Consider the following 27,895-nt stretch of genomic DNA (forward strand, 5'->3'; position numbering starts at 1 on the left):
GGGCTCACAGATGTTCGTTTAAGTCTCTAAATCGTACACAATTGCCTACATATGCTCTTGGGACATCTACTAAGTCACTTAAAAGTCCGGGCCAATGTCTGAGAGCTGACGGGAACACGGTAAATGTCACAGGCGCTGGCGGTCGGACAGTGACTCTAACTGCCTGACCGGAAGCGCTCTCCCCTGCTACCCGGAGCTTCCCGTCCAGAGGCCCGCTCCCTCCTACTGAACTGCCCCTGCGACCCCTAGCGGTGCGGCGCCAGAGGGCTGCGGCGGGAGCGACCTGCAACATTCCCACTCCCTGGAGGGCGGGACTTCCTAGAGGCGGGACTTCCTGCCGCTGAGTGAAGGGCGCAGCATCAGCACCAGCAGCGGCGGCGGTGACTGAGCTCTGAGGCTTTTGCGCTAGCCGCTGCGACCCAGGCGACTGGCCGCGGCCTGCGGATTCAGGGCAGTCGGGGCGGGAGAGCAGGCTCTCCAGCAGACAGCAGGCCGCGCTGGCGGCAGCGGTGGCCGCGATGATGGAGATCCAGATGGACGAAGGCGGCGGCGTGGTGGTGTACCAGGATGACTACTGCTCCGGCTCCGTGATGTCAGAGCGGGTGTCGGGCCTGGCAGGCTCCATCTACCGCGAATTCGAGCGCCTCATCCACTGCTACGATGAGGAGGTGGTCAAGGAGCTCATGCCGCTCGTGGTTAACGTGCTGGAGAATCTGGACTCGGTGCTCAGCGAGAACCAGGAGCATGAGGTGGAACTGGAGCTGCTGCGCGAGGACAACGAGCAGCTGCTTACCCAGTACGAGCGCGAGAAGGCGCTGCGCAAGCAGGCCGAGGAGGTGCGTGGGCCGGCCGCGCCGGGGACCCGCCCGTGGACCACTTACTCCCCGCCCCGCCCGGGGACCCTGTCCCGCCAGCCCATCCCAACACTGCTCTCAAATTACTGGGGCCCCTAGCCCGGCCCAGGGAGTGAGCCCTGGCCACCCCCCTGTCCTCCGACCCCTCTCGCCTGCTCCTCCAGCCTAGAGGCCAGAGCCCGTAACCACTGGGTTTCACCGGTGGAGCTTGCAGCCTAAACAGCCCCTAGTCTCGGGCCAAGCCTCGGTTTCCCCTCAGTACCCACCTCTGGTTCCAGACTTTCAGTTCTGTTTGTTTTTCGCAAACTACATCCCAGTTGCTACCTCTTGTTGCTACAATTCTAAACCCTCCCAGAGAAGGGATATTTGAGATTCTTAAGGTTCTGCAGAAGAGGTATGCTGTCAGACCTCTTCCTTGTCCCTAATCTAATGTTTTGAAGGTCTGTGACATGGATCAATTTGATAATTGATGTAAACACATGACTAAAGTTACAGTTAGGCTGCTTCTTTGGTACCAGGTGAAGGACTCCAGGTCTCCGAGGTGATTTCTTTGCCCCGAAGTTCCCTCGGTTGGGAAGATTGTTAACTTAGGTGGAAAAAGGCTGAGAAATTTCAATCTGGCTTCTAAGGAGCTAAAAGTAGAGTTTAGAAATACTTATGTTCTAGGATACTTCCATGACCTGGAAATCAGTTACTTGTGAACCAGCTAGGAGAACCATGCATTGTAGGGAATGCCACTTAACTTCATTCATTCACCATCAAATATTTAGCAGGATGTGGTAGACCCCAGCAGATGTGGGATGTATGCTCCGGTTTCACTTTGCCTTTGTGACCTTGTGCATGCTGTCTGCCCCATCTGCATTTTGATTTTCCATCAGTCAAATGAGTCTTTTGCCCTAGATAATCTCTAAGGCCTAACATTCTGTTAGTTTAGCCATTAGTTAATGCTGTTTGATGATTAGGCGGTTTCTTATTAAATGAGTTAAACTTTCCAATTAATTTGGCTGAACATAGTCTCGACTTTACCATTGAAATAGAAGATTATTTCAGTATTTTACCTTTTATTTGAACCAAAGTGGTTTATACTCTAGTTTGGTTTAAAGCATGTTTATAAAAATTAACACTGCCTTGTATTAGTCCTACTTTGATTCATTTTGCTTTCATGCGTCTGTCAAGAAACTGTTGTCTATTGATTGGGCTGCCAAGCTCCACCAAAACTGATTTAAAACTCAAGGGGATGCAAAAGTTCATAGGATTTTAGAGTTCAGAGCAGCCCTAGGCATTTACAGGGGAAAGAACTGAGGCTGTGAAGTAAGCAGACTGTACCAGCCCTGGCCGGTGTGGCTCAGTGGATTGAGCACTGGTTTGCGAACCGAAGGGACTGTACCAAGGTCACATGCCCTGGAAGAGCCAGGCCAGGACCCAGTCTCTTGACTCCTGGTTTAGGTTCTCTTCTTGTCATGCTGCCATGGAAAATCAGAAAGCTGCACCCCTTGATGGCTGGAGCACTGGGGCTCCCCTTACCCACCCATGAGGCTATGGCTACCTCTCTTGTGTGGGGAGTTCCTCCCACTTCTCTGACCACTCTTGGTGGCCATTGGATGCCTAACTGAGGTTGCAAGTTTGTATTCTTTCGTCAGTACCTATGTGGCCAACATGGTGGATGAGAAGGAACTAAAAGAAGAAAACCAAGATGGACAACCATAAGACTGAGAATCATAACCTCTAGTTTAAGATTAGTTCTACATAGATTAGAACTAATCTATGAGAGAACTCTGCTCTGCTCTTTGCAGTTCAAGTGCAACCACAAGCAAGTATGCTTCTGACCTCTCACCTCCACTCCCCTGGACTAAGAGCTGGGGGCAGTGTGCTTGTGGTTTGGAGGAAAATGCCTTCAAGGCTAAATCCCACCATTGCCCCAGCTATTAGGAGAAACTGCACAGAGCTTCCTGAGCAGAGAGCCATGAAGCAAATGCCTGGCTAGCCAGCAACACAGCTTAGATTAAATGTGATTAGATGTCCACCCTTAGAAAGACTGCAAAGTGATGTTACAACTGAAAACAAAAATCTTGTAACCATTTTGGCTTTCTAGCTCATTTATGAAACCTAGCAGGCATTCACTCTCAGTTTTGTGGAAAGGACCACTGCTGTGTGGATTGGCCTCCTTTTCTAGGCAGATATTAGGATCACAGATGTGTGTCTGATAGCACAAGAGCTGGCACGTCATAGGCTGCAGACATGTTCATGTTACAGAGTATCTCCGGCACGCGGACCACTCTGCTCCAGAAGGCTTAGTCAGAGCTGGGTAACCTGAGCTGCCTGCAGCCTTCTGAGCAGACAGAATCTTCACCGTTTTTTTTTTCTTCAAAGTCTTGAGCACAGCAAATAACCCTGTCCTCTGCTTCTTGCCGGTAATAACAGCAGTGAGAAATTGCAAGTATGTTCTGGTCCTAGCATGGCTCCTTGGTCCCAGGACTGCTCACTCAATGGGAGTGATGGTAACTAGAGATAGTGGAGTCCAGGGAGAGGGCCTTGGGGTCTGCAGATGAGCTTAAGTGCCCGAGCTGCCCTTGGGAGCCGCCTGCGCGGTGACCAGTCTTCCCTACTCTGGCTGCAGTGGCTACCTCTGTAAAGCGAGTGAATTGTCAGACGTGGCAAATCACTTTCATCTTAAGTGCCAAGTCCCATCACTGGCTCTTGTTTTTCTGCAGAATTGCTGCGAGGCAGATGTAGCGGAGTCAGGGAGGAGCACCCTGATGGATGTTCAGGGCAGCTTTGGTTGGTAAGCACTGGGCACCTTAGTCTGTCCTTGTGCAGGCTTTACCCTTGTAATTGAGACCAGAGAACCTCACTCAAGCTTGCAGAGCTGATTGGACCTATGGCTGGCTTCTGCAATTTCTACAGAGGCCTAAAGATCTTGAAAATTTAAAAAAAATCCAAGCTCTTTCCCATTAGAAAAGAAGGTTGAAAGTGGGCAGTTGACTGGGACAGCTGGAGAGCATGTAGATGCCCCTCAGTAGTAACCCAAGGGACAACGAGGGGGGGGCTCCATGCGCTCTTTCCCTGGGCAGCAAAGAGCCCCCTTCCTTGCTGTGGTCAAGGACTTAGCTGATGAGAGGAAAAATCAGCTAAGCTGAGAGACGGGTGTGAGTTTAGCAGCCATCATTTGCCTTAAAATCTTCTTTGCCCTGAGGAAACTACTACTTATCACAAGCAACCCAAGTGGATGCTGTTGAAGAGATACTGTGTGGCCATTTGCTGATACTGCAGCATTTGGAACTGTGTAAGAAAAGCATCCGACTGGAGGGGAGTTTGACCCCAAACTGTCTTCTAGTTATATAAAAGTAACCCATTTCATGGAGGAGCACTCAGGTGGGATTAGGATGGAGGTGGGGGGAAACTGTAATCCTGCTCCACAGAGATTATCATTTTGCCTTTTTTCATAAGTGAATTGATACATTGAATCAGAAGGTTTTCTTCTTGTTGCCCAATTAGACATAGTAAATTCATCACTGCTTGGACAAGGTATGTGATTTCTCTTTCTGCCATGTTGTAGTGTTAAGAGCAGTTTCTAAAAAATTGTGTGTTTGTTTTAGATGAAGCCATTACGATTGGGTGGCCTGAGCTGCCTTTCCTAGTTGCCTCCAAATGTTTGCCCAGTGTGGCTGTGCCAGAGTGACCAGAAGTACACCAAAATCTCCCCTCAAAATGGAAAAAAAAATAGGTGTAGAGCAGCAAAGAGAGGCACTCTTCGGCTGGGGCGAGCACGTAGACAAGATGCCCACTTCGGTGTGGGGGCCTCTCCCCACTGCTGCGCCCCGTCTGCCGTGGCAGGAACCCTCTGGCGGCAGTTAGACAGTGGGGTCGAGGACTGGTAAAAGTTAGCGCTTCCAAACTGGGATTTCTAAATTAAATTTAATATCTGGTTCTTTATTTGGAACGATTTAAAGCAAAGTTGCAAAAATCATACCTTTCACCCAGATTCCCAGATGTGAACTTTTTCCCACATTATTCTCTGTCTGTCCCTCCCTCTCACTCTGCTAAGACCTTCAGGAACTCGTATGTTCCCGTGGTCCCCCCTGTTCTGGGTCGAATCCTCACTTTCTACTTTTCATGAACTTGATGATTGTGACATCACAGGCCAGTTATTCTGTAGGATGTCGTTCAGTGTGGCTTTCACGTGACCTCAAATGAGATTAAGGGCACCCCCAGAGGTGATGTTGAGCTTGTCTAAGAATCTCTTAAATCTTTACTTGTACACGGCAGGGTGTTGGGGAGATACACAGGTGTGAGACGGGGTTCCTTTTCTCAAGCTCCATTCATTGCTGAGGCTGGGAGGATGATGAGGGTGAGAGGATGGCCGTGAATGCGTGAAAAGATAACTGCCAGAGGCCAAGCCAGGAGCACTGTCAGTGACAACGCGGACTTCCCAGGCATTCGTTTCCCGAGCTCCCTTAAAAGTCAGGGTCCTGGGGCCATCCTTATCACCTCTCATATCTAGTTGCTCACTAAGTTCCAGCATTCTTTTGGTCCAATTTTTTGTTTTTATATGCCTTGTTTTTAAAAAAACTTGTTTTTAATCCTCACCTGAGGACATTTTTTTCATTGCTTTTAGAGAGAGAGGAAAGAACGGAGAGAGGAAAACATCAGTGTGAGAAAGAAGCATCATTTATTTGCCTTCCATACACTTCCAGGCTGGGGATTGGCGCCTGGACCGGGGATCCTTTCCGGTTACAGGACGATGCTCTAACCAACTGAGCCACACCAGCCAGGGCAGTATGCTTTCTTTTTTAAATCTTCCTTGTACCATCCTGGTTCCAGTTGCCACTATCACATTGGTCTCCCCAACCACTCTCTCCTCTCCCAAACCTTTTCCAGCCAGAGTGAGCTTCTATGGAAGCAGATCACACCTCCCTCTCTCGCTCATCCATTTACTCAATGAAATACCCTGAGTGCCAGGCTTGGCTGCAGCCTCTCAGGATTCCGCTCCTTTCTGTCCTGGGGCAGGCACTCGGGTGGGGAGATGTTGGAGGGGGTGCTGCCATACATCCAGATAGTGATAAAATGGGGACGTGGATTGTAGAGTGAAAGGTGGGAATGGGGACTACTTTCAGTAGACAAAGGGACTTCCAGGAGGGGACCCCTTTCTGCTTGAACCCCTGCCCCACTGCACTTATGCTCCTTTCCGCCCTCTCTGCATGCTGTTCCCACTGCCAGCCCACTGGCCGGTGCCTGTGCACATCTGGCACAGAGACTGTGTGCAGCACATTTAGATGCTGGCCGCTTCAGTGAGTGAGCGCATGTGGGGGGTGAAGGTTCCCAGCATTCCGGTTGGCCCGCCCCAGACCTTCCACGCTGCCCCGACCCGGGGAGCAGGCCCCGCACCTGCGCCTTGCACCCCAGCATCCCCACACCTTCCTGCTTCACCAACCGTCAGTGCCCTTCTGGTTCTTTTCTCCCTGATCACACTCCCCAAAGAAATGCTAGTCATCTCAGTGTGTGTGTGTGTGTGTGTGTGTGTGTGTGTGTGTGTGTGTGTGTGTGCACAAGGGGAAAGCTGCTTTCCCCGACCTCTGGGCACATTACAAGGAGCTGTTCTATTTCGTTCCGGAAGGTCAGGAACTCTTCTCTGCAGTGTGAGTGTGAAGCAGCCGTCTGTCCAGCACAGCTTTCTGTGGTGATGGAAACTTCCATTTTGTGCCATCTAGTTCAGTAGCCCGTGGCCACACAGGGCCACTGACACTGCAAATGTGGCTCTGAGGAGTGTGCGTGTGGACAGCCCCGTGTGGCTGTGGGGGCCATCGTACCGGGCATCGCAGCCAAACCCAGTCAGGCTCGGTCACTTTTCTCTTTATTATTATTATTATTATTTTATTGTTGTTCAATTACAGTTGCCTGCATTTTCCCCCCACCCCAGCCAAACCCACCTCCCTCCCTTGCTTCCACCCTCCCCCTTGGTTTTGTCCATGTGTCCTTTATAGTTGTTCCTGTAAACCCCTCCCCCCTCCCCTGTGGTTACTGTCAGATTGTCCTTAATTTTAATGTCTCTGGTTATATTCTGGTTGCTTTTTTCTTTTGTTGATTAGGTTCCAGTTGAAGGTGAGATCATATGGTATTTGTCCCTTACCTGGCTTATTTCATTCAGCATAATGCTCTCCTGATCCATCCATGCTGTTGCAAAGGGTAGGAGCTCCCTCTTTCTTTCTGCTGGGTAGTATTCCATCGTGTAAGTGTACCATAGTTTTTTGATTCATTCATTTACTGGTGGGCACTTAGGTTGCTTCCAGCACTTGTCTATTGTAAATTGTGGTGCAAATCCAAGACACACAGAGAGTCCTAATCTCTGGAAGATGCTCAAAGGAGGGATCATTTTCGTTGCGTCAGTGAACATGTTCCAGAAAGAAGGGAGATAGATCCCAAAGCAGTGGGTTTTGTTACAGGACAGAAGAAACTATGTGAGACAACCAAAAAAGAAAAAAAAAAGAGCGCCAGCTACTTAGCAAACAGCAGAGGTGCTAAAATCCTTGAAAGGCTGAGAAGAGGTCTGGTGGGAAATCCCAGAACCCAGAAACTGTCTGGTGCTTGTGACCCAGAGTGAAATCTTTGGCTTCCTTTTCTTTTCTTTTTTCTCGAAAACAACTTTGTCGAGGTCAGCGCACTAAACTGTACATGTTTGAAGTGTGCAATTTGGTGAGTTTTGACACATCAGTGCCCAGAAACCATCCCCACAATCAACGAAGATCACCATCACCCCCAAAGTTTCCTCGTGCCCCTTCGGAGTCTCTCCGCTCTGCTTTTTCTACCCCTGGTAATCACCTACCTGCTTTCTGTCGCTGTGGATTAATTTGCATTTTTTTAGAACTTTATATGACTGGAATTGTGTAGTATATTTTTTTTCATTCTTCTAGCTTCTTTTAGTCAGCGGAATGATGTTGACATTCATCCAGGTCGCTCCTAGTTATCCTCTTACTCATTCATTACTTTGGTGCTGAGAGGTGTCCCATTGGGCGGGTGTTTATTCGTTTATTCGTCCTCCTGCGTTTGTCAGTCCCAAATCCCGGGATAACGGGATAACGTGTTCTGGAGGCTAAAATCGGTTGGTGGCCTGCCTCCAGCAGGTGTCTTAAGAAAGACACCTGTGGTGTCCTAAGAAAGAACCCTTATTACCCCCATGAAAAAGTCTCACCCCAAAGAAATAAGATATTTGCCAAGACATTAAGAGTCTGCCTAGGCTCAGTGTGGACCACCTCTTATGGACAAGAGACTTGGGAAATGCCAAGTTAAGTGGGACAGGGGAGACGGGGGCTAGGAGGTTTAAATTCGGATTATCAGCAGTGACATATTCCAAGGGGCACCTCTCACTAAAGTTTCCTCGGTGCGCCCACCCGGCTCCCGGGTTCTCCAAACTCTCTGAGTGCTGTTCCCGCTCCGCTTCCTCTTGGATTCCTGTTCCCCGACCTTACCCACTCCAGCCTTCTTACCACTCCTGTCCTCTCGGGAAACAAATACCCAGATCAGGGCAAAGCCCCTGGGTGCTTGCTCATGCATGTGGCTGTGGGCCTCTCTCAAGTTTACAGTGTTCAGTTCTGGACTAGAGCCTTCGTCTGCAGAAAGGCCCGCTACGAGCTTCCTTAGCGTGTCTCCTGTTAAACTGTATGAGAAGCCAGTATAAACTACTAAGATTGCTTTGGAGAATAGAGTTTGCTTGAGTATAATTTACGCCCAAGGAAATTTTTTCCAGGGTGGGATGCTTACAGTTTTTTAAAAAATATTTATTAATTTTTAGAGAGAGGCGAAGGGAGGGAGAAAGAGATGGAGAGAAACATCAATGTGTGGTTGCCTCTCATGTGCCCCCCACTGGGGACCTGGCCAGTAACCCAGGCATGTGCCCTGACTGGGAATTGAACTGGTGACCCTTTGGTTCACAGGCTGGTGCTCACTCCACGGAGCCACACCAGCCAGGACTTAACAGTTTTAGTTTTATCTTTCTTTTTCTTATTTCCACATGTACCAAACTTCCATATGCTATGTTTAATATATAAAGTATATGTTAGTATTTAATATATAGTATATAAATAAGTATACACTATATAAATATTTTACATACTTACACATACATTTTTTCTGTCTTACTAACTCTCGAAAATTCGTGTGAGTTAACCCAGTGCCATTGGCTGGGATTCTTATTAGGCAGGTGCTGAACCAGCGTCCCTTTGACATAACGTGAGGGACCTTTGCCTTTTTTTATGAATTGAGCCAGGTTCTTGGATTTCTGCCTGTTGGCCTGGTCTCTCAGACATGCGTCTAATACTTGACTACAGAAACGCCCTTCCTGCGGGTCGCCCAGCGGGCCTCGGGGACAGCTCCCGTAGGTCCAGGCCCCCCACGCGCGTCCTCCTCCCCTCACCTGCATTCTGGGTCTAAGTGGTGGCAGGTGTGAGGAATGGAAGAAGGAAGCCGGAGAGGAGCGCCTGTGGCTTCAGGGCTGCGGAGGGTCCGCGCAGCACCCGCTGTGAGCCCCCCGGGAGATGTCCGGTCGGTCGGGAGGCACCGTCGGTCCCGGGAACTGGCCGTCAGGAGAGGGGCGTCTCCTCCGGGCACAGGGCCTACACCAAGCCTCCCAAGTGTCTGCTGCTCCGCCTGCCCTAACATAAAAGACCCCCAAAAGCATTTTCCTTCTGGAAATTCGCTCTGCACCCTCAGTCCCAGGAAGGAATTAAATGATCAATAATGCAAAAGAACAAATTTTTTTAAAAGATTTCATTTCTTTTTATTTTTAGAGAGAGAGGAAAGGAGGGAAGGAACTTCCATCAGTTGCCCCTCTCACGTCCCCAACTGGGGGGCCTGGCCTACAACCCAGGCACGTGCCCCGGCCAGGAATGAACCGGCGACCTTTCGGTTCGTGGAGTGATGCCCAACCTGCTGAGCCCAAAGGAACAAGTCTTGGATTCCTGTTGGGTTCATTTCTAATTAGCCAGAGTTGAGTGTGACCCTGGCCTAAGGGACATCTAAGAGGGAAGAATTAAATTTAATGGGATAATTTACTTTGCTATGAAATAACCCTGAGTTAGAAAAGTCGCCCACACTCTACTGATCGTGTTCTTGGAGCGTGTTTACCTAGTGAGTTCTCTTGCATTCTGGGAATTTGAAATATGGGTTTCTGTTGTCATAACTTTATAGTTGACATGAAAAGTCAGTTTCTTTTTTTTTTTAACATTTTAAAAAAATATTTTATTTATTTATCTTTCAAGAAAGGGGAAGGGAAGGGGAAAGAGTGGGAGAGAAATATCAATGTATGGTTGCCTCTTATGCGTCCCCTGCTGGGAACTGGCCTGCAACCCAGGCATGTGCCCTGACTGGGAATCGAACTGCAATACTCTGGTTGACAGGCCCGCACTCAATCCACTGAGCTACACCAGCCAGGGCAAAAGTCAGTTTCTTAACTTTGGGAAGAATGGTCTTATTCCTGCAATACTGAGAAAAGCTTCCTTGGAATCCTAGATTTTGGAAGAGCCCACAGTCAGGGTATTTCAGTTTGTATCTTGAATTCACCAAAAAGAAAATTCAGAAAACCAAGGTTGAACTGAATTTTAAAGTAGCACTTTATTAAAGAGGAGGGGGAGGGAATTATATCTTAAAAACAAATCTACAAAGGGACTCCCAGGTATACTGGTCTTTCGAGGTCAGAATTAGGTGTTTCACATTTAGGTGTTAAGGCTAAGCCGGTGGGTTTTCAGTTGTGTGGTTGCTTGTGGGGGCAACTTGCCAGCAAGTCCCCCCATCTGCCACGGGTGAAAGTAAACTACCAAGACGTGATCTGCTTGGGGAGGAGAGGTGGCCAATCTCTCAGAGGAGAAAGACCAGGAGCCTCTTCCTCAATGGCTTTTATTGGGTTGTAATACACAGGAATACAGGCGGCAAGAATCAAACAGTAGATAACACCTCAAAGAAATCTGAGGGCTTAGTCTGATGTCAGGAAAGGGGGTTACAAAACTTTGGGAGACATACTCATTTCCTGCTCGGATTCTTATCATATGAAAGAAAGCACTCTTAGCAAAGCAGGTTTCACAGGACTTTACGAATTCTTTCTTATATATACCTGATCGCCCCGGATCCCGCTCTAGCTGGCAAGGGGCTGCACCGCCTTCCCCATCATAGGTTTTCAGGCTTAAGTGGATTAGAGCCAGGAAGCACTTCTCCCAGACAGAAATGGGGACTCAGGCTATGTCAGAATAGCCAGGGGGCAAGGATCCATCACTCCCTCCTTGTTGCAGCCCCCTGAGTCCTTCCTTGATGGCCTTGGAAGTGATCCTGTCTGGCTTAGGTTGTCCCTCCTCTGAGGATCGGACCCGTCACGGACTAACCGACCATGCATTAGGGGCAGGGGATGAAGCAGAGCCAGTGTTTGCTACCAGAGACAGGCTTTGTCTCGTAAGTGGCTCGCATTCTGGAGGTCGCTCACTCAGCCTTAGCCATGGGCGTAGTTACAACTCCTGAAACCAGGCAGAGCGGTTCCCAAAAGTTGCTGTCACTGCTTTTGGGGGCACTTAAAGGTTTGTCATAAAAGTAACCTTAAACATCCGTGGGTTTCCATGTACGACTTGACATTTTGAACAGACTTGGTTAGACAGATGATAATTCCAAATAAACTCAAATCCGTAGTATGTGTAAGGGAGAGAGAGAGGAAGAGAAACACTGATATGAGAGAGAAGCATCGATGGGGTTGCCTCTGGTACGCACCCCAACCGGGGTGAAACCGGCAGCCCAGGCGTGTACCCTGACCAGGAATTGAACAGACATTTCGGTTTTTAGGTTTTCACCCCAGCAGTTGAGCCACACCAGTCCGGTCGAGACATGCGTACAATCCAGTGAGCACCGTGCGGACCCGCTCAACCTGAGTGCGGGGGCTACATTTTTATTCTCAGTTTCATTCATGTTTTCTTGTAGTCAGCTTCTACCTTTTTTTTTCTACTTTACTTTTCTTACAGAAGACTTCCTTAATAGACTTAACTTAGTTTCTACCCTACACTGTCCCCGACTGATAAAAGTTCTTGATTCTTTTCAATCTAAAGTAAGCGATCTGTAAATAAAAATATTTTTTTCTTTGAAAACACCTTTTGAATTTTTCTCACTTCAGTCCGGTTTAAGAATCCCCTACTGACGTGGTTCCCCACCCGCCCCAGCTCCCTCCCTTGGGTTGGAAGAGAATTTTGATTTGCAACTTCGTTTCCTCTTCTATTTATTTGACACCAGCGCAAACTTCTGCTTTATATTCGGCCCCATCCACTACTCTTCACCTGTCAAGATAATTTTTACTTCATCTCAAGTCAAGCCCTGAGCATGGCCTCATAAAAAGCAAGGACTAAGTATATGTTTGGTCTTGGCCAGGCACTGCTCCTTCACATCAGTGACTCCTTATAATACTTGATGAGGATTGTGTATTCCATACAGTTAAATGGCTAGCTTCCATTTTTGCTAACTACAGTTACCTTAATGACATTGATTTTTTTCAAGAGGGGAAGAAAGAGGAGGATTTCTTTTAAGCTATAGAGCATCATGTTGTGTCGGTAACATTTTCTTAAAACCTAGAGCCCCTACCGGTCCCTCACCATTGGCCCGGGAAAGGTGCCGCAGACCTCTGAGATGGGGAGGGTCTCACACTGGACAGTGGTGGTCCTCACCCGGCTCAGGCGCCCCTGGAGCCCGGCAGGGAGGGTGAGGCTGGCCAAGGCCAGGGTCCCCTTGAGTCTGCTGGTAGTCCCTTGTGGGTTTCTTGGGGCTTTCTGTTCATGCAGGGGCTTGCACCCTGTGAGCACTCCTACCCCTTGTCAGCTGGTAGTGCCTGGAGGATGGAAAGGATGTCAGTCACCAAGGCCTGAGCATTCCTGCCCCACGGGACCACCTCTGGCACCAGGATTCCATGTGACCAGGGAACCACAAACATCCTGTGTGTCAACCCACCCTCGTGGGATCCATCTCCCTGCCTCTACTGGGTCTTTGCCTCTGGCCTTCAGGCTGTCCACGCACACAGCTGATATAGATGTTATCTCTCTAGGTTAATGTCTCTGTATTTCCTGATGCTGAAAGGCCTTAAAATACCATAGTCAGAGGATTTCGGCATGTGACCTGGTTTGGGGCCAACTTCATCAGGAATATATAGGCCTGGGGATTTGTTGGCATGACAAGAGTTTTTGGCTATGTTGGATTTCAATGATCACCTATCTGGATAGATTTAGAAAAGTCTGTCTGGCCCTGGCTGGTGTGGCTCAGTGGATTGAGCGCCAGCCTGTGTGAACCAAAGGGTTGCTGGTTCAATTCCCAGTCAGGGCACATGCCTGGGTTGCGGGCCAGGCCCCCAGTAGGGGGCGCACAAAAGCCAACCACACACTGATGCTTCTTCTCTCCCTCTCTCCCTCCTTTCTCCTCTGTCTAAAAATAAAATAAGTAAAATATTTTTAAAAGTTTGTCTGACCTTAAGAAAGTGGAGGGGCTTTTTTTTTTTGAGGGAACCGTTTTCTCCCTGCCGCAGCAGGAAGGCCAACCCGTATGTCCTGAGGAATCAACCGCTTGGTTCACAGGCCCGTTGAGTTTTCTTACATTGTCTTCAGTTTGAAAATCTTTTTAGCTGACTCCCAAATATCAAATACAGGTAATATGATGAAATATAGATGGGAAAAACTTATAGTGAAATGATAGTAGCCTTTTCTTTGTATAAAACCTTCTTGAGGTAGGACAGTGATTGCTCTTCCATGTCCCAGCTTCAGCTGCCCCATCACAGTTCTTCACTGGCTCAGGGTGGGTTTTCACCGCATCCTGCGTCTGGCCTTGAGCATTTGTGATCAGAAATAGGGACCTCCTCCCGACGGCCACAGGACTGCTGCTTTCTGACGGGCTTATTCAAAATATAAATGTGTGATTCGGGATGATTCTCAGAGTATCTAGAAGGATAAACCAGTGGGGATAACCAAGCAAAAATGTTTAAAAGGAGACTTCAAGAGGGTGAATACGTATCCGCTGTTAAAAGACGTTGTAACACTGCAGGCCTTTGGTACTGGCTCAGAAATAGATTGAAATATATATTAGAATTTAGCACATGATAAAGGTAGCATTTCCAAACAATGAGGAAGAGAGAACTCGTTAAATAAGTGAACAGCTCAGAAGTAAGTAAACCTCTGTATACACGCACAGCAGTGCATCCTGGGGGCAGTACCTGCAGCACACGAGGCCGGCAGACTTGTGATGGGTGTAGAATGAAGGTGCTTACCCACCATTCACAAAAATATGAACGTTTGGTGGGAAGTGGCCCAAAGGACATAGGAGCTGTTCACAAAAGAAGTGATGTACATCAGGTCCTCAGCTAACGCCCTTTTCTTCAAGGTCATTTTGTTATAATATTGATAAGATGCCGTAGGAACTTAACTGTTGTTTAGATCAGTTAGCCTATGGTAAAATGCCTTTGTTATAAGTTATTGCACTTGAAGTCGCAGAAGCTGTTGACATGCATGTGAGAAATGACTATTTATTACCAATAAATTTATGAAAAATATTTACCAGCAATCAAGGAACTGGATTTGCTAGGCCATTTTCCTACCTGTGAGAGGGGCAGCAGTGTCGTTAAGCTGGTGAGAGCTCTGGGGGAGGGGACCACCCCTGTGCAGGGCGCAGGAGTTGGGACGCCCACCCACCCAAAGGGTCATCAGCAGTGTGGAGCCACGGCCTCAGATAGCAGGGAGTCACCGGGCAGATACACAAGCAGTAGTGGTAGTAACGGACGTTTTAAAGAGCCATAGGCCATCAAATGAGTAAACTGTGGTTCATGTACACATACAGTGGAACACACAGCTACTAAAAATGGAAGTGGCAGAATCTGTTTCTTCGTGTAGAAAGATGCTCCAGTTTAAACGCAGGAATAAATCGGACACGAAACACTGTGCAAAGTGATCGCGGTCTGCCCCACACACTCAAACACTCACTCACACACACAAACCTGCCCAATTTAAACTGGGCGGTAGAATTATGGTTTTTAAGAAATACTCTCCTTTCTAACTTAACATTCTCATATGATTTTTTTTACAAAAGCATATGTTGTTTATGCCATGCTTTTAAGTTTTTTTAAGTAATAGGAATTAAAATGACCTAATTTAAAACATATCTTTACCAGTCAATCAAGAGCACTTGTTCAACTTTCATATGTTGGTTATATCCACGGTCATTCAAAACCACTGATTTCTCCTGGCTGCGGGGCATTTTCTTTTTATTCATATTACTTAAATTACTGTGATGTCATTGATACAGACTTTCTTCCTGAAGCCAAGTCTTCCCTTGCCCACCCCTCCTCTGGGATTTCCACCCTCTCAGTCCCAGCACAGAGTAAGTCGTTGTTGGGACGGGAGCCACCCCGCCCCACAGCGGTTTTCAGCACAATGACCTTCGAAACTCTGCAGGCAGAGGAAGTGTCTCTAGGGCCCAGTGTCAGGGTCGGGGGACTGGGTGTAGGTATCAGGGGAAACGCAGCTGTGGCTTTCCCAAGTTAATCGACCTTTCGAGATACCCCAGACCTAAAATCAGTGATGTTTCTTATTGCCATCTGAGAAACTCTCTGTCTTAACCCAGCTGATACTAGTTCTCACTACAAATGAAATGAAATTTCTCAGTAGTATTTTTTCCTGTACTGTGATATCGAGGTGTTAACAGCTCCCCCTTGAGGCTGTCACAGGAGTTGTAGCTGGTGGCATCCATGTGGCTGCCAGTGCTCATCCCTGCCCCCACCAGAGGCTGGCTTCACAAGCTGCTTCAGTGTGAAGCTAGGTCTCCTCCTATGACCTTTCAAGAATTTCTTTTACTTTTCAAAGGGCTTTCTTTTCACTTGGTTTGATAATTTTGCTCAGAAACTTAGCACAAGGACCAGCTACATAATTTGTGGGGCCCAGTGCAAAAATGGAAATGCAGGGCACCTTGTTAAAAATTTCCTGAGTTCCAAAATTAAACCAAGAATGGGGGCCTCCTGTGTCTTCCCAGATGGCTGGTTACGAGGTTACAGAGTCAGTCACTCTTGCCCCTGTGGTCTGTGTCAGGGTTTGCCTGAAGAAGGTGACAGGGAATGTGACGTAAAGGGAAGCAGGTTTTGGGTTGGGGAGCCCTGCATTATGGCCCGAGCCTGGTCTTTCGCTTTGGTCCTTGAAGCCCGTGGCCCTTCCAAAAAGGGCTGCTGCCGCCTGACCACCGCACGTTCATGACACCGGCTCTTTCCCTTCCATGTGCAGAAATTCATTGAGTTTGAAGATGCCTTGGAACAAGAGAAGAAAGAGCTACAAATCCAGGTGGAACACTATGAGTTTCAGACCCGCCAGCTGGAACTGAAGGCCAAAAACTATGCAGATCAGAGTAAGTAGCCGGCCAGGGTTGAAATCGCATTGTTTGTTGTTTTCGGACCCGCCCCAGCTGGGCAGGACGTGGAGAGCCTGTGATAAACTGAGTGAGAAAACCCAGTGATAGCCCGATGTTATTTTCTCTGGGATTCCTTCAACCATTACACTGCTGTGTATTTCTGTAATCAGCCTCCAGTTCTTCGTGGAAATGGAGTAAATAATTAAGGCTCCTTGGGTGATGCCGCACTGTTGCACATACTGCTTGTCTGACCCCAGATCACAGGTCTGTGACCCTCGTGTGGTCCTTTGGGACAAAGCTCCCCAGCTGCCTCCCCGCCCTGCAAGGCTCTTGTCCACACCCCACTGAGGAAAGATCGCTGTTTTGTGACCTGGAAGTTGGGCTTGATGATGCAGCCCCCTGGAGTGACAGTTCCTAGGACCTGATTAAGGTCCCTATAGGTTCCTTCCTCCTCCTTGCAAGGAGAGGGGAAGAAAGGGGCTTTTGATTATTCTTGGGATAAGAACCGTTCTTTTCAGAAGTCTTTGTTGAAATTGTACTGTCAAAGTTAAAATGATCTGTGTGATTTCAGTTTTCTGTAGTTAGAGGTTTTGATGATGGAGACCTAGTTTGCTGCGTTACCTAGTTCCCTTGGATGGTGGGAGCTTTCATTTCCCTGAAAACTTAAGATAAAAATTGGGAAGAAAAATGGTTGGATGTGTTGGGTCTATCCCTGTCCCAAACCAGGACTTAAAGGCCAATCCCCCACAGGGTGGTGGTGAGTTCTGGGCAACCAGTGGTCCGTTGGCTGCATGTGTGTACAAACACACCCGTGTTTGCATGCCTGTGTTTGCACACCAGACGCGAAGGAAAGGCCCAGCTTAGGCATGCACAGGTGAACCCTTTCTGTAACCACACAGACTCCTTAACATTCGATTTGCTTAGAGTACTTTTCATAGTGAAACCTTTAAACACGTAAGCGCCAAATTACAGATTGAAGTCGATCCCTTGGTCAGTGCCAGGAGCGGGAGCCAGAGGGGAGCAGAGGAGGAGTCTCTGGGCAGCGGTCTGTACACTTGCCCCAGCGGAGAGGTCAGCAGAGGTCGTGGGACTCTGACCCCGAAGTTCCCTCCTGGGACTCGTGCACAGACGGCCAGCCCCTCCCAAGGCTGGAGCAGCGGCCGGGGGTGGGGCCTTCCTCTGGCAGTGAGTTCTATGTGTGTACGTGCCAGAGTCTGTAGGCACTTTGAGCTCTTCCAGGGATGACCAAGCTGTTACTCTGCTTTGTGCAAATACCTGTTGCTCCTCAAAGTTTGGTCCTCTGACCGGCGGTGTCAGCATCATCTGAAGTGTTAGAAATGCAGGCTTTGAGGCTCTACCTGTTGGTAGGGAACGACCTTGGCAGTGTAGCCTTCAAGGACACTGCTGGGGAATCTGCACCAGGAACCGTGGGACAGGAGAGCATAGGGACTGAGTGGGGTGCTGAGTAGTGTCGCTGTTCAGTCAGTTTACAGCAGTAACCAGAAAGTGGGGCACATGGAGAGGCTCACATGCTGAGGGCAGGGTGCGTGCTGGGAGGACTGCCACGTGAGTTCTGGGCCCATGACTGTCGTGTGTTCTGTCCCCGGCTCTGCATATCAGCTGTCCCCTCTTGGTGGGACTACAAGGACAGAGTTGCAGTTTGAACAAAGGACCACAGATGGGAGGTTTTTGGGTCCAGCGGCACGCTTGCCCTGTCGGTGAGGTGTAGGGGTGTGGTCACCAGCTGTAGCTTCCCCTCAGAGCAGTCAGGTGGTAGAACATATGCGGGCCAGAGGGGACCATCCTGTCACAGGGACTGCCAATGTAGGGGGACACAGCTGCCAGCCTGCAGGTAGTATAGTCATGACTTGGTTTTTTTAGCCTTTGGTATACCCGTGTAAGGGACACTGTGTGTCTGTCGTGTGTCTCAGATGTGGGTACGCTTTGGCTCTTTACCATACCTTAGAGGTTATTCACTTATGAATTCTGCCTTTCTCCACAGCCACTTGCTCACTTCTGGTCTACACTTCACACATCCTGTGAGTTTTGCCTGCATCTCTGAAGCTGCTAGCTAACTTCAGCTTAGGTAGTAATGCTTCCTGTGTTTCACCTGTCCTGTCCCTTTGTGTAGCAGAAAATAGCTTCAAATAACGCAGCACACAAACGATGCACACCCCAGGCCAAGTCAGAATCTGCATTCTAGCATCCCAAGGGCATTCTCTCCTGCTGCTAGCAGCCTCTAAGCTTCAGATGCTGCAGTGGTCTGCACCAGGCTTGTCCTGGAACCCTCCACCCTCCACCCAGTAAGCCTAGAGCAGGACGGAATTGTGAGAACTGGGTCGTGTGGTTGACAAACAGCTGTTTGTTTTCCAGTTTCCCGATTAGAGGAGCGGGAATCAGAGATGAAGAAGGAGTACAACGCTTTGCACCAGCGACACACAGAGGTAGGTGCCCAGCCATGACCTCCAGCCCACACAGGCCACACTTGGAGTGAAATCACAAGAAAGCAACCACTGGGGCGGCCGCTGACCTGGGGTTGCCTCCTTGGCTTTTCTTTTCCTGGTGTTCTACTGCCAAGCCAGTAAGCTGTCAGCCTCGTGCTGCTCAGGCTCCATTTTGCTGAGCTCCGTCATTTGCACCAGAGCACAGCAAGTCGAGGACACTGTAAGTTAGAGAGGGGTTGCAGACAGGCCTTGGGCAGCAGGCATTACTCACACAGAGGTGTCCTTCTCCACAGATGATACAGACCTACGTGGAACACATCGAGAGGTCCAAGATGCAGCAAGTTGGGGGAAACAGCCAGACTGACAGCAGCCTGCCTGGGCGAAGGTAGGCAGCGCCAGAGCCTGCGGAGCGCAGTGGTGCTTCGTCGCAGGGGAGGCCAGAGAGCTGCACCCTCCTGACTCGGGAAGAGGGGCGTCTGGTCGGAGCGTGTGGCTTAAACCAAGAATGCGTGCTGAGATTTTCCCAGGCACTAGAGTAGGGGCGAGGGAACGTGGGTGGACCTCCGCCGGCCTGCGTGCAGTCACCAATGCCCAGGGGAGGTTGTGGACAGTTGAACCTAATACTTGCAGATTCCATTTTTGTGAATTTGCCTACTCACTAAAATTTATTTGTAGTCTCAGAATCAACACTTGCAGTGCTTTTAAGTCATTTACAGACACGTGCAGGGTGGTGAAAAGTTTGAGTCACCCAATATACATGATGCCCATTAAGGTCAAACAAGGTACCACTTCCTGCTTGTCCCAGCCTCATGAAGAGATGCCCGAAGGACGGAGATGGAGGGTGGGACAGTGTTGCGCAAGTCTCGTTCAGTGGCCCCTGCATCCGAGAGCTGCACTCCCGCTGCAGGGCAGACAGTGCTGGTGCCAGCAGGTTGAGAGGCCCTGGCTTGTCTGAGCTCAGGAGCTCAGTGCTGGTTTATCAGAGGAGTGGGGGGGAGAAGCCTGCAGAGGCCAGGCTCCTTCTCCATCTTCTGTACCCCTGGGTCAGATAAACCCAGACCACAGTCCCCAAAGGAGCAGATGGTCAGAGATCTCCAGGGTGTTGCCAGCTTCAGGGAGTTGGCCCATGAGCGACCAGAGTTGTTGACCTGGGCTGGGGAGGTTGGTACCAATGTTTTAAGTCTCTATGAGGCAGGATGAGGGACTGAGGTGAGCATCCCAGGCCCCACAGACTGTGCTCAGCCACGGGCCCATTTCTAGCTGTGACCCCGTGTTCCTGCAGGCAAAGGCTTACAGCTTCTAGTCAGGTCACATGTAGACCTTGTTGGCTACGAAAGGTTTTTTTGTCCTGCATCCTTATGAGGCCATATCTGTAAACAACTAGACTCAGATCCTTCCTCGTGGGCATCCTCAGTTATTCTGTGGGTCACTGTGGACAAAGCTATTGCTGTACTGGAGTCTTCAAATGTGAAAACAGAAACGTGCTCTTTGGGACTTTCAGTCAAGATGGCAGCACAGGCAGACATGGCTCGCCTCTTCGCACAACCACATCAAAATTATAACTAAAATACAGACCAACCATTCCTCAGAACTGACAGAAATTGAGTTGAATGAAGGTCTGACAACTATGGAATTAAAGAAACCGCATCCATCCAGACTGGTAGGAGGGGTGCAGGCGCAGACAGGCTGGTCCCACATCCACGTGTGGTGACTAAAAAATTGGGAACGGTATCCTGGGAGCGAGTGGTCTTAGTGCCATGCCAGGCCCCAGACCACGTTTCCAGTGCCGGGAAGATAAGTTCTCACAACCTCTGACTGCAAAAACCAGCGGGGATTGAGGTGGCGGAAGAAAGTGCTGGAGCCCCAGGCAGTTCTTAAAGAACCCACACACAGATGCACCAACTCAGACTCACTTCCCCTGGGCTTCAGTGCTGGGGAGGAAGCTTGAAGGGCAACAGTGGTGTGCAAGGGGAGGCTGAGGTGTCTGGCATCCAGGCGAGCAGAGGCCATTGTCTCTTTTCTGGGCCCTCCCCCTACAGAGTCTACAGACTGATGCCATATCTAAGATTCCATCAACCTGGCTAACACTGTTTGACCCACCTTGGAGATCTCCAGAGACTCCACCCCACCCAAGCTGCTTTTCCATATGAATGGGTGGTCAGGATTCGTGCTTCACAACTTCCTAAATACTCTCAAGCAACAGCTGGCCTCAGTGAGCCCCAGGCCCGGAACTAGCAGCCTAGATTCACAGCCTGACTTTGCTTGGGAATCTCTAAACCCAGCACAAGTAGCAACCATCTCAGATTACTTTACAGCTCAGGCAGGGTACCCTGGGAAAAATACCAGTGGGGGCTGATCTTGCCCTGCACTATCCGGGAAACCCCAGGGCCAGTGCACCCAGTGGACAGTAACAGACCCTGTCAAAGCACCACATCCCTGCCCCTGCACAGCTGATCCTCCTCTGAGGGCAAAGGTTGGTGGTCAGTGGTCACAGCCAGTCCTTGCAGCTGATTGGCCTGGGTAAATCCCTCCCAGTGATCTGCCCACAGAAGCCAAGGCTCAACTGCAAGAGGAGAGTGTACTCAGCCCACACCAAGAGCACATCTCAAGTACCCAGCTTTGGTGAGGGGAAGCTGTGTCACTGGACCCTACAGGACACTCACTACATTAGGCCACACTAGCAAGACACGGAGTCGAAGCAGCTGCACCTAATACACAGAAACAAACACATGGAGGCTGCCAAAATGAGGAGACAAAGAAACATGGCTCATATAAAAGAACAGATGAAAACTCCAGATAAAGAGCTAAATGAAATGGAGATAAGCAGTCTATCAGATGTAGTTTCAAACACTGGTTATAAGGATGCTCAAGGAAATTAGGACCTCAGCAGCATAAAAAAGATCCAGTCAGAAATGAAGGAAATACCAGTTGAAATAAAGAATAATCTATAGGGAAACAACAGCAGAGTAGGTGAAGCCAAGAATCAAATCAATGATTTTGAGCATAAGGAAGCAAAAAACAAGCAATCAGAACAAGGACAAAAGAGAATCCGAAGAAATGAGGTTAGTGTAAGCAGTCTGTGGGACAACTTTAAGCAAAACAACATTCTCTTCATAGTGGTGCCAGAAGAAGAGAAAGAGCAAGAAATTGAAAATCTGTTTGAAAAATATAATGAAAGAAAACTTCCCTAATTTGGCGAAGGAAATAGACATGCAAGTCCAGGAAGCACAGAGAGTCCCAAACAAGACTGATGCAAAGAGGCCCACTCTAAGACACATCATAATTACAATGCCAAAGGTTAAAGATAAAGAGATGGGAGGTGGGTGTAGGAGAATGAGTGAGAGGTGAGGGATTAAGAAGTACAAATAGGCAGTTACAGAATAGCCTTGGGGGTGTAAAGTACAGTATAGGAAATGGAGCAGCTGAAGGACTTGCATGCATGACCCGTGGACATGAACAAGTGTAGGGGGAACGCCTGAGGGAGTGGGGTGCTGGGTGGAGGGGAACAAAGGGGAAAATCAGGACAACTGTAATAGCATAATCAGTAACATGTAATTTAAAAAAGAAAAACTAAGGAATATGTATTGTGTACGCAAAGGCTGAGCAGGGCCCAGGAAGGGGGCGCGATGGGAAGAGCAGCAGCTTGCAGCTGCCTGTGGGGAGTAGGGCCCACAGCTGCTGAAAATGCCCCTGCCCTTGAGACGGGCATGGAAGCTGTCCCCTAGCCAGCCCCGAGGCCTGTGAGAACTGGGGTGTGCATCAAAGACTGTTAAACTACAGAACTCTGCAGGAATTATTCCTGTATCAGGTATATGTGAAAGTGGGGAATACAGATCTCCAAGCTATGGTTTCATGGCTTTGGGCATTTTCTCCTGAGCACCCTATGAAACCTCACTCTTGGTACTCATAAGTTAGTGAGGGAATTCCAAAAGCACTGCCTTGGAATGCTATTCTGGAATCAGGGGTCTTCGTGTTGTTTGGCGGGAAGGTGAGCAGGGCAGTCTGAGCCGGGGCATCTCTGGTGAGTACTGGGCCCTGGGCCAGCCCCCAAGCTGCAGCATTCTAGAGCCCTGAGGCCGTTTCCCCAGCAGCTTTCTTCAAGGCAGGAGCCCCTCGAAGGTCCTGCAGTATTGGGCCCAGGGAGAGGGGTGCAGTTTTCCTGGGAGCCAAGGATGTGTGACCTCAACCCAGGGCTTAGAGGCCATGAGCATTCAGGGTCCTAAGTCACAGTGGTCAGTACTCTGGGCCACAGGGTTTGCTACAGAGAGAGATGCCCCCAGAACCTTAGGATGTTGTAGGCTCAGCCAAAAGCAGAAGCTGCGCATACTCCATGGCAGGGTCCTGAGGGTCCTAGTCTTCGTCGGGGGCCGAATCCGACCTCCGATTCCTCCTCTGCATGGAAGAGGCGCTGTGAATGCAGGATGGGCTGTGCTTTCTGTGGCAGCCCCCGTGTGTGGTGGAGGCAGGACCATGTCTGGGAACCTGCCGTCAGTATGCGTCATTTGGCAGAGTTTGGAGGAGTGTAGCATTGGCTCCTCCGGTGTGCTCACCTCTCAGAGTTATGCTTTAGCCCCCATGGCAGGCAGGCCTGTGGGAAGTTAGCATCTTCTTTCCCCAGAGAAGCCCCTGGCCCTGTGGCACTGTCTTTGTGGTCATGAATCCTGGACCTGCATGCGGTGGCTCACAGGGTCCCCTCTGAGGCCCCTCAGCAGCTCTTGAAGACTCTGTGTTGGACCTCCTCCTCCCCAGGGAATTAGAACAGACTGCTTGTAAGAAGCCCTCCAACCTGCTTCATGGGGGATGGGGCCTGTGGGTCTTTTTTCTCCGTGCCAGTGGGGCCTTTGGAGCCCAGAGTAGACAGCAATGCCTGTGGTGGGGTGGTGCCAGGTGGGGGCTTTCTCCACACCAATCTGTGGCCCACAGGAGCTCCTTCACTTGTAAAGCAAACCCTCTGGCTGTCCAGGAGAGGCTGGGGCTCTGGTCCAGATTTCTGCAAGTCTGGCAGAAAGGGATGCCTGGGGCCCCGGTGTGCACCCTGTGTCCGGTGTCACTATCATCTCCAGGCCCTCGGCGCTCTCTGTTAATAGACCTGCCCGATCCAGAGTTGCCACCTTGTCAGAGAGATGCCTGCTGGAGGAAGAAGGTGCCTGGGGCTGCCAGCCACAGTCCTGGTGAGGGAGGTCCGCAGCTGAAGGAGGAGCAGGCTCCCGTGGGGTAGTGGCTGGAACAGCACTAGTTTGGGAAGCAGGGCACAGGAAATAGGGGTGGAGCACAGTGTATTTGGGCGCCCTCCCTGCCTGGCCAGCCAGCTGGAGGCATTTAGCTTCATCAGCAGCCCACGGTTGGTTGTGCCGTGTTTGCCACAGCAGCATCTGGACTCCAGCCTTCCCTGCAGCCGTTCCTCCAGGGCCCAGACACTTGCTGGGAGCGAGATGTTCTGAGGGCAACCATGTGCCCCTGGACCGGTTTCCAGGTGAACAGACGTGGATGGCCACCACCGCCTCTCGTTTTCACAAGGACACTCACGGACACAGAGAGAGCGTGAGCTCTCTGTCAGTGTGCTGACACTGGCCTCTGTGGGTCTCACGGGGTCAGACATTCCTCTGTGACCCGTGCTGCTACACTGATGGGCTAAGGGGGAGGCCCTGCCTGTCATCCTGGACCACTCTGCCCTGGGGTGCAGCCTCTCCTGCCACAGCGCGGGACCTTTGGGGGACACGTGTCTATCTGCCCAGCTTCTTCACTCGGGCCCCCTAACCCCTCCACGAGGGCCCACCCTCAGTGCCGGGGAGCCTCTGGCTGCCACTGACCCCAACAGGCATTTTCCTTCACTCCTGGCCTGGCTTCTGGAACTGTGTGTTGTTAGAGTAAAAACCGCCGTGTGCTTGAAACGCTTGGTTCATGGACACGTGTGGCTGTGTGCTCCGTCCCCGCATGCCCATGTGCACACGTGTGGTGAGCCACATGGAGAGCACACTTGCCCACTGCCCTGTGCTGCGTACACACTGTGACCTGCTGACCTGCTGCACAGGCCTCGTTTGGGACCTTCCGTCCAAGCTAAGAGGGTCACGTGTCTGTGTGTTGTGCGTCCGTACGTGTAGATGTCTGCATGTTTCAGCATCTGTCTCAAGTGTGGAGTGGGGCACCTGCCTGGGTCGTCGCACATGCATTCTGTGTGTGGGCAGATGTGTGTCTGGGTGTGCTCTCTAATGCTGTCTTCTTGTCTTGCTCTCTGTGCTGTCACTGCCGTCCGCTGGCCTGTGTATGTCGCTGTCCACAGTCCTCGTCAGTCGTGGAGGAAAAGGTAAAGCCTGAGCAGTGTTTGCGCCGTCACTCAAGGTGCTCGCGGGCCTCCAGGGTTGGGAAGGTTAGAATTCTAGTGGTTCGGAATTACAAGCACAGGAGGTTCCCGAGTCCACCGGACACATTTCCTGTGGCCTTGTTACAGACCACATGCTCTTGACAGGGCATTTTGAGGGCCACGCCACTGAGGCGGCGGCAGGCGGGCCCGAGCTCCCCCAGATGGCCCTGCAGTAGATGCTGGTGCAGGGGCTCCACTCAGCGAATGTCCATGCGCCCACGGGTGGGACCGTGCATCCAAAGCTTGGGGCTGGCACTGCCATAGTGGGCAGTGGGGGAGACCTTGTGCTGTGGTGTCAGACAACCTCGCTTAGTCACTTAGGGCCCTGGTCCCAGAGCCAGCAGTGTGACCGTGACTCCGCAGGCAGCATGACCTTTGCAGATAGCACGACCCTCTTGGGCTGCAGTCTCCGAAGGGGAGGAGCATAGGTTTCCCCTGAGGGAGCTGCAGGGACGAAATGAGAGGAGGCACTGGCCAAGCTTCAGGCAGAGCTCTGGGCTGTCAGTCAGCAATGCCCAGCAAGCGCTAATGGGGCCCAGAGAATAGGCCCATCTGAGATTCTATGGGGAGCAACAAAGAGATGGTGAGACAGAATTCCTGGTGATGGGTTCTGTTGGGGGACAGGGGTCTGGCTCTGTCCGGGTGTGGTGTGTGTCTGCGCACAGAGCTGTGGGAGCAGGGTACGGACAGGTGTCCCCTGTCCTTTGAGGATGCCACACTCTGCCCCTGCCATTAGCCTATAGCATCTGGTGACAGCTAGGATTGAACTTCTCTGGGAACAAGGGGCCCATTGTGTGCACTTCACCCAAGGTCAGAGGAGCTCCCCATTCCAGCACTGGGAGCCCCAAGGAGGAAAACTGAGCAAAAGACAGACTGAGAGCCCCAAGGGAGCTGGTGGAGGTTGCAGCCTGTTCTCCCCTGGCCCCCCTCCTCCAGGGACCTGCTGAGCATGGGGCAGGGGCTGCCTTCCCAGGTGCCTCAGTTCTTGAGGGCGGAGTTGAGTCAGAGCCCGAGTGAGCGCTGAGCTGTGGGCCACTGACGTCTTGATGCATCTGCAGACTCAGAGCTTTCCAACTTAACGTCTTTCTTAGGGTCTGAGTTTCTTCAACTTTTAATTGACGTGACTGAGAAAGTTTCCTCTGTCACAGGTGTTGAGAGCTATGTGAGGCACTTCCTGAGAGGCCTTGGCCCTGAGCCTGCCCCTCCGCGTGGCTCCCTCAGGCATCAGCAGCCCCAGGCCTGTGGGAGCCCACTGCTCCTCCGCTTCTGTCCCTGCCACAGACCAGCTCCCGTGACGGGTCAGCCAGGTGCCCCTGGGTCCAGGGACCCTGCTCTACGGGAGACAGCAGCTTCCTGGACGGGACAGAGGAGCTGGCCACAGAGGGGCTAAAGCTGGGCTTGGTTCACAGGTTTCGTGTTTTATCCTGTGTGGCGGCCCCAGCTAGAGAGACCCCTCCCCCAGGCTGGACTGTCCGCCCGGCCACAGTCAGTTCTGGTCAGCAGGGGTTGCCCTGCTCCCCTCTTCATCACCTGCATCCACCCAGCAGCACAAGGAAACCCATTATCTCTCTCCAGAATATTCTAGCCTCTGTACCCAGCTCCTTGGAACCCCTGAGGAGGTCCCTAGCACCCCTTCCACTTCCTTCTCGGGGACCAAGCTCTGAGCGTGACAGGCTGAGGTGTGAGGGGCCGTAATGTGTGGCCAGCACAGCCCTGAGCAGCGCGAGCCCTGGAGACGACGGTGCCTGGGGTGCAGTGCGTCTGCTCTGGGGCGGGGTGGGAGCTGGCCTTGTCTCCTCCACCACCAGCGCCCGATTTGCCCTCACTGGTACTAAGGGCCACCAGTGTCTTCTCGGGGACGAGCCCAAGTCTAGGCTACCAGACAGTCCCAGCCTCCTAGCACAGCTTTGAAAGAACCCCTCCCTGGCGACAAGGGGAACAGCGCACAGGGCCAGAGAAGGGGCCGTTGAGGGGGTGACCCCTAGCACAAGGTCAGGACCCGCTCCATACTCTGTTCAAACATTTTTTTCAGTGAGGTCCCGTGAGAAAAACAATAAGGAGTAGGGACGGGGACTGAGAGGGGCAGAGGCAAGTAACAGAACAGAAGCAGAAAAGCAACGAGAGCCGATTTTTCTGCCTGGCTCCACATGGCGGCCGTCACTAGCGGGAGCCGGTCAGCGCTGGCCCCTCGCCGGTACTGCTTCGGGGTGTCTCAGCGTACACAGCAGGTGTCTGTTTAAAAATCAAAACGAAAAATGATACATCAGAACATAGCAGACAGGGAGTGTTTCATAGGGTCACAGCGAAGCAGCCTCCCCTGAGCGTGCGCATACCTCTGATTGAAGAGCGGCTGTAGCCAGGAGGAGACGGGAGGCTCCCACGTGTGACAGGCTTCCCAGAAGACCACGGCCTCACAGCAGCCGACCTCTCCCCCGAGCCAGGCAAGGGATGTCGTGTAGAACAGTGCCGTCCGCAAAAGAGGCATCCGCATGTGCAGAGCGTGTAGTTCTTTCGCGAGCCACGGTCTGACCCTCCGCTTCCTGTCCTCTTCCTCACATTTCAGCAGGAAGGAGCGCCCCACCTCTCTGAATGTCTTCCCCCTGACCGACGGCATGGTACGTGCACAGATGGGGGGCAAGCTCGTGCCTTCGGGGGACCACTGGCACCTGAGCGACCTCGGCCAGCTGCAGTTCAGCTCCACCTACCAGGTTTTGTAGCCGTGCCGTGGAGTGAGGGTCTTCTCCCTGTCGCCCCATGTCCATTCAGGAAGCCCAGCCTTTGCATACAACCCTTTGCAGCTTTTCCTGGGTTAGTGGGACCCCTCCCTGAGGTGCAGTGACAGTGGAGAC

General features: G+C 51.0%; 1 protein-coding gene across 11 annotated transcripts in view; it reads left to right on the forward strand.

Annotated features, from left to right (window-relative positions):
• Positions 1–346: 346 nt before the first annotated feature.
• Positions 347–27,895, forward strand: part of MAPK8IP3 (mitogen-activated protein kinase 8 interacting protein 3) — a 52,789-nt gene continuing 25,240 nt past the window's right edge. For 4 of the 11 annotated variants that reach the window (XM_053671746.1, XM_037157147.2, XM_053671748.1 and 1 more), the window contains exons 1-6: positions 347–836; positions 16,118–16,238; positions 18,615–18,685; positions 18,979–19,070; positions 24,966–24,989; positions 27,610–27,754. In XM_053671746.1, the coding sequence (XP_053527721.1) occupies positions 519–836; positions 16,118–16,238; positions 18,615–18,685; positions 18,979–19,070; positions 24,966–24,989; positions 27,610–27,754 (771 nt within the window). In that variant the 5' untranslated portion in view covers positions 347–518. The remainder of the gene's footprint in view (positions 837–16,117; positions 16,239–18,614; positions 18,686–18,978; positions 19,071–24,965; positions 24,990–27,609; positions 27,755–27,895) is intronic. The other 7 variants (XM_037157145.2, XM_037157150.2, XM_037157151.2 and 4 more) reach the window with 6 other exon arrangements.

This window comes from Artibeus jamaicensis, unplaced genomic scaffold (genome assembly GCF_021234435.1).
Source record: "Artibeus jamaicensis isolate MK-2021 breed Jamaican fruit bat unplaced genomic scaffold, CSHL_Jam_final contig_700, whole genome shotgun sequence".
Lineage (NCBI taxonomy): Eukaryota > Metazoa > Chordata > Mammalia > Chiroptera > Phyllostomidae > Artibeus > Artibeus jamaicensis.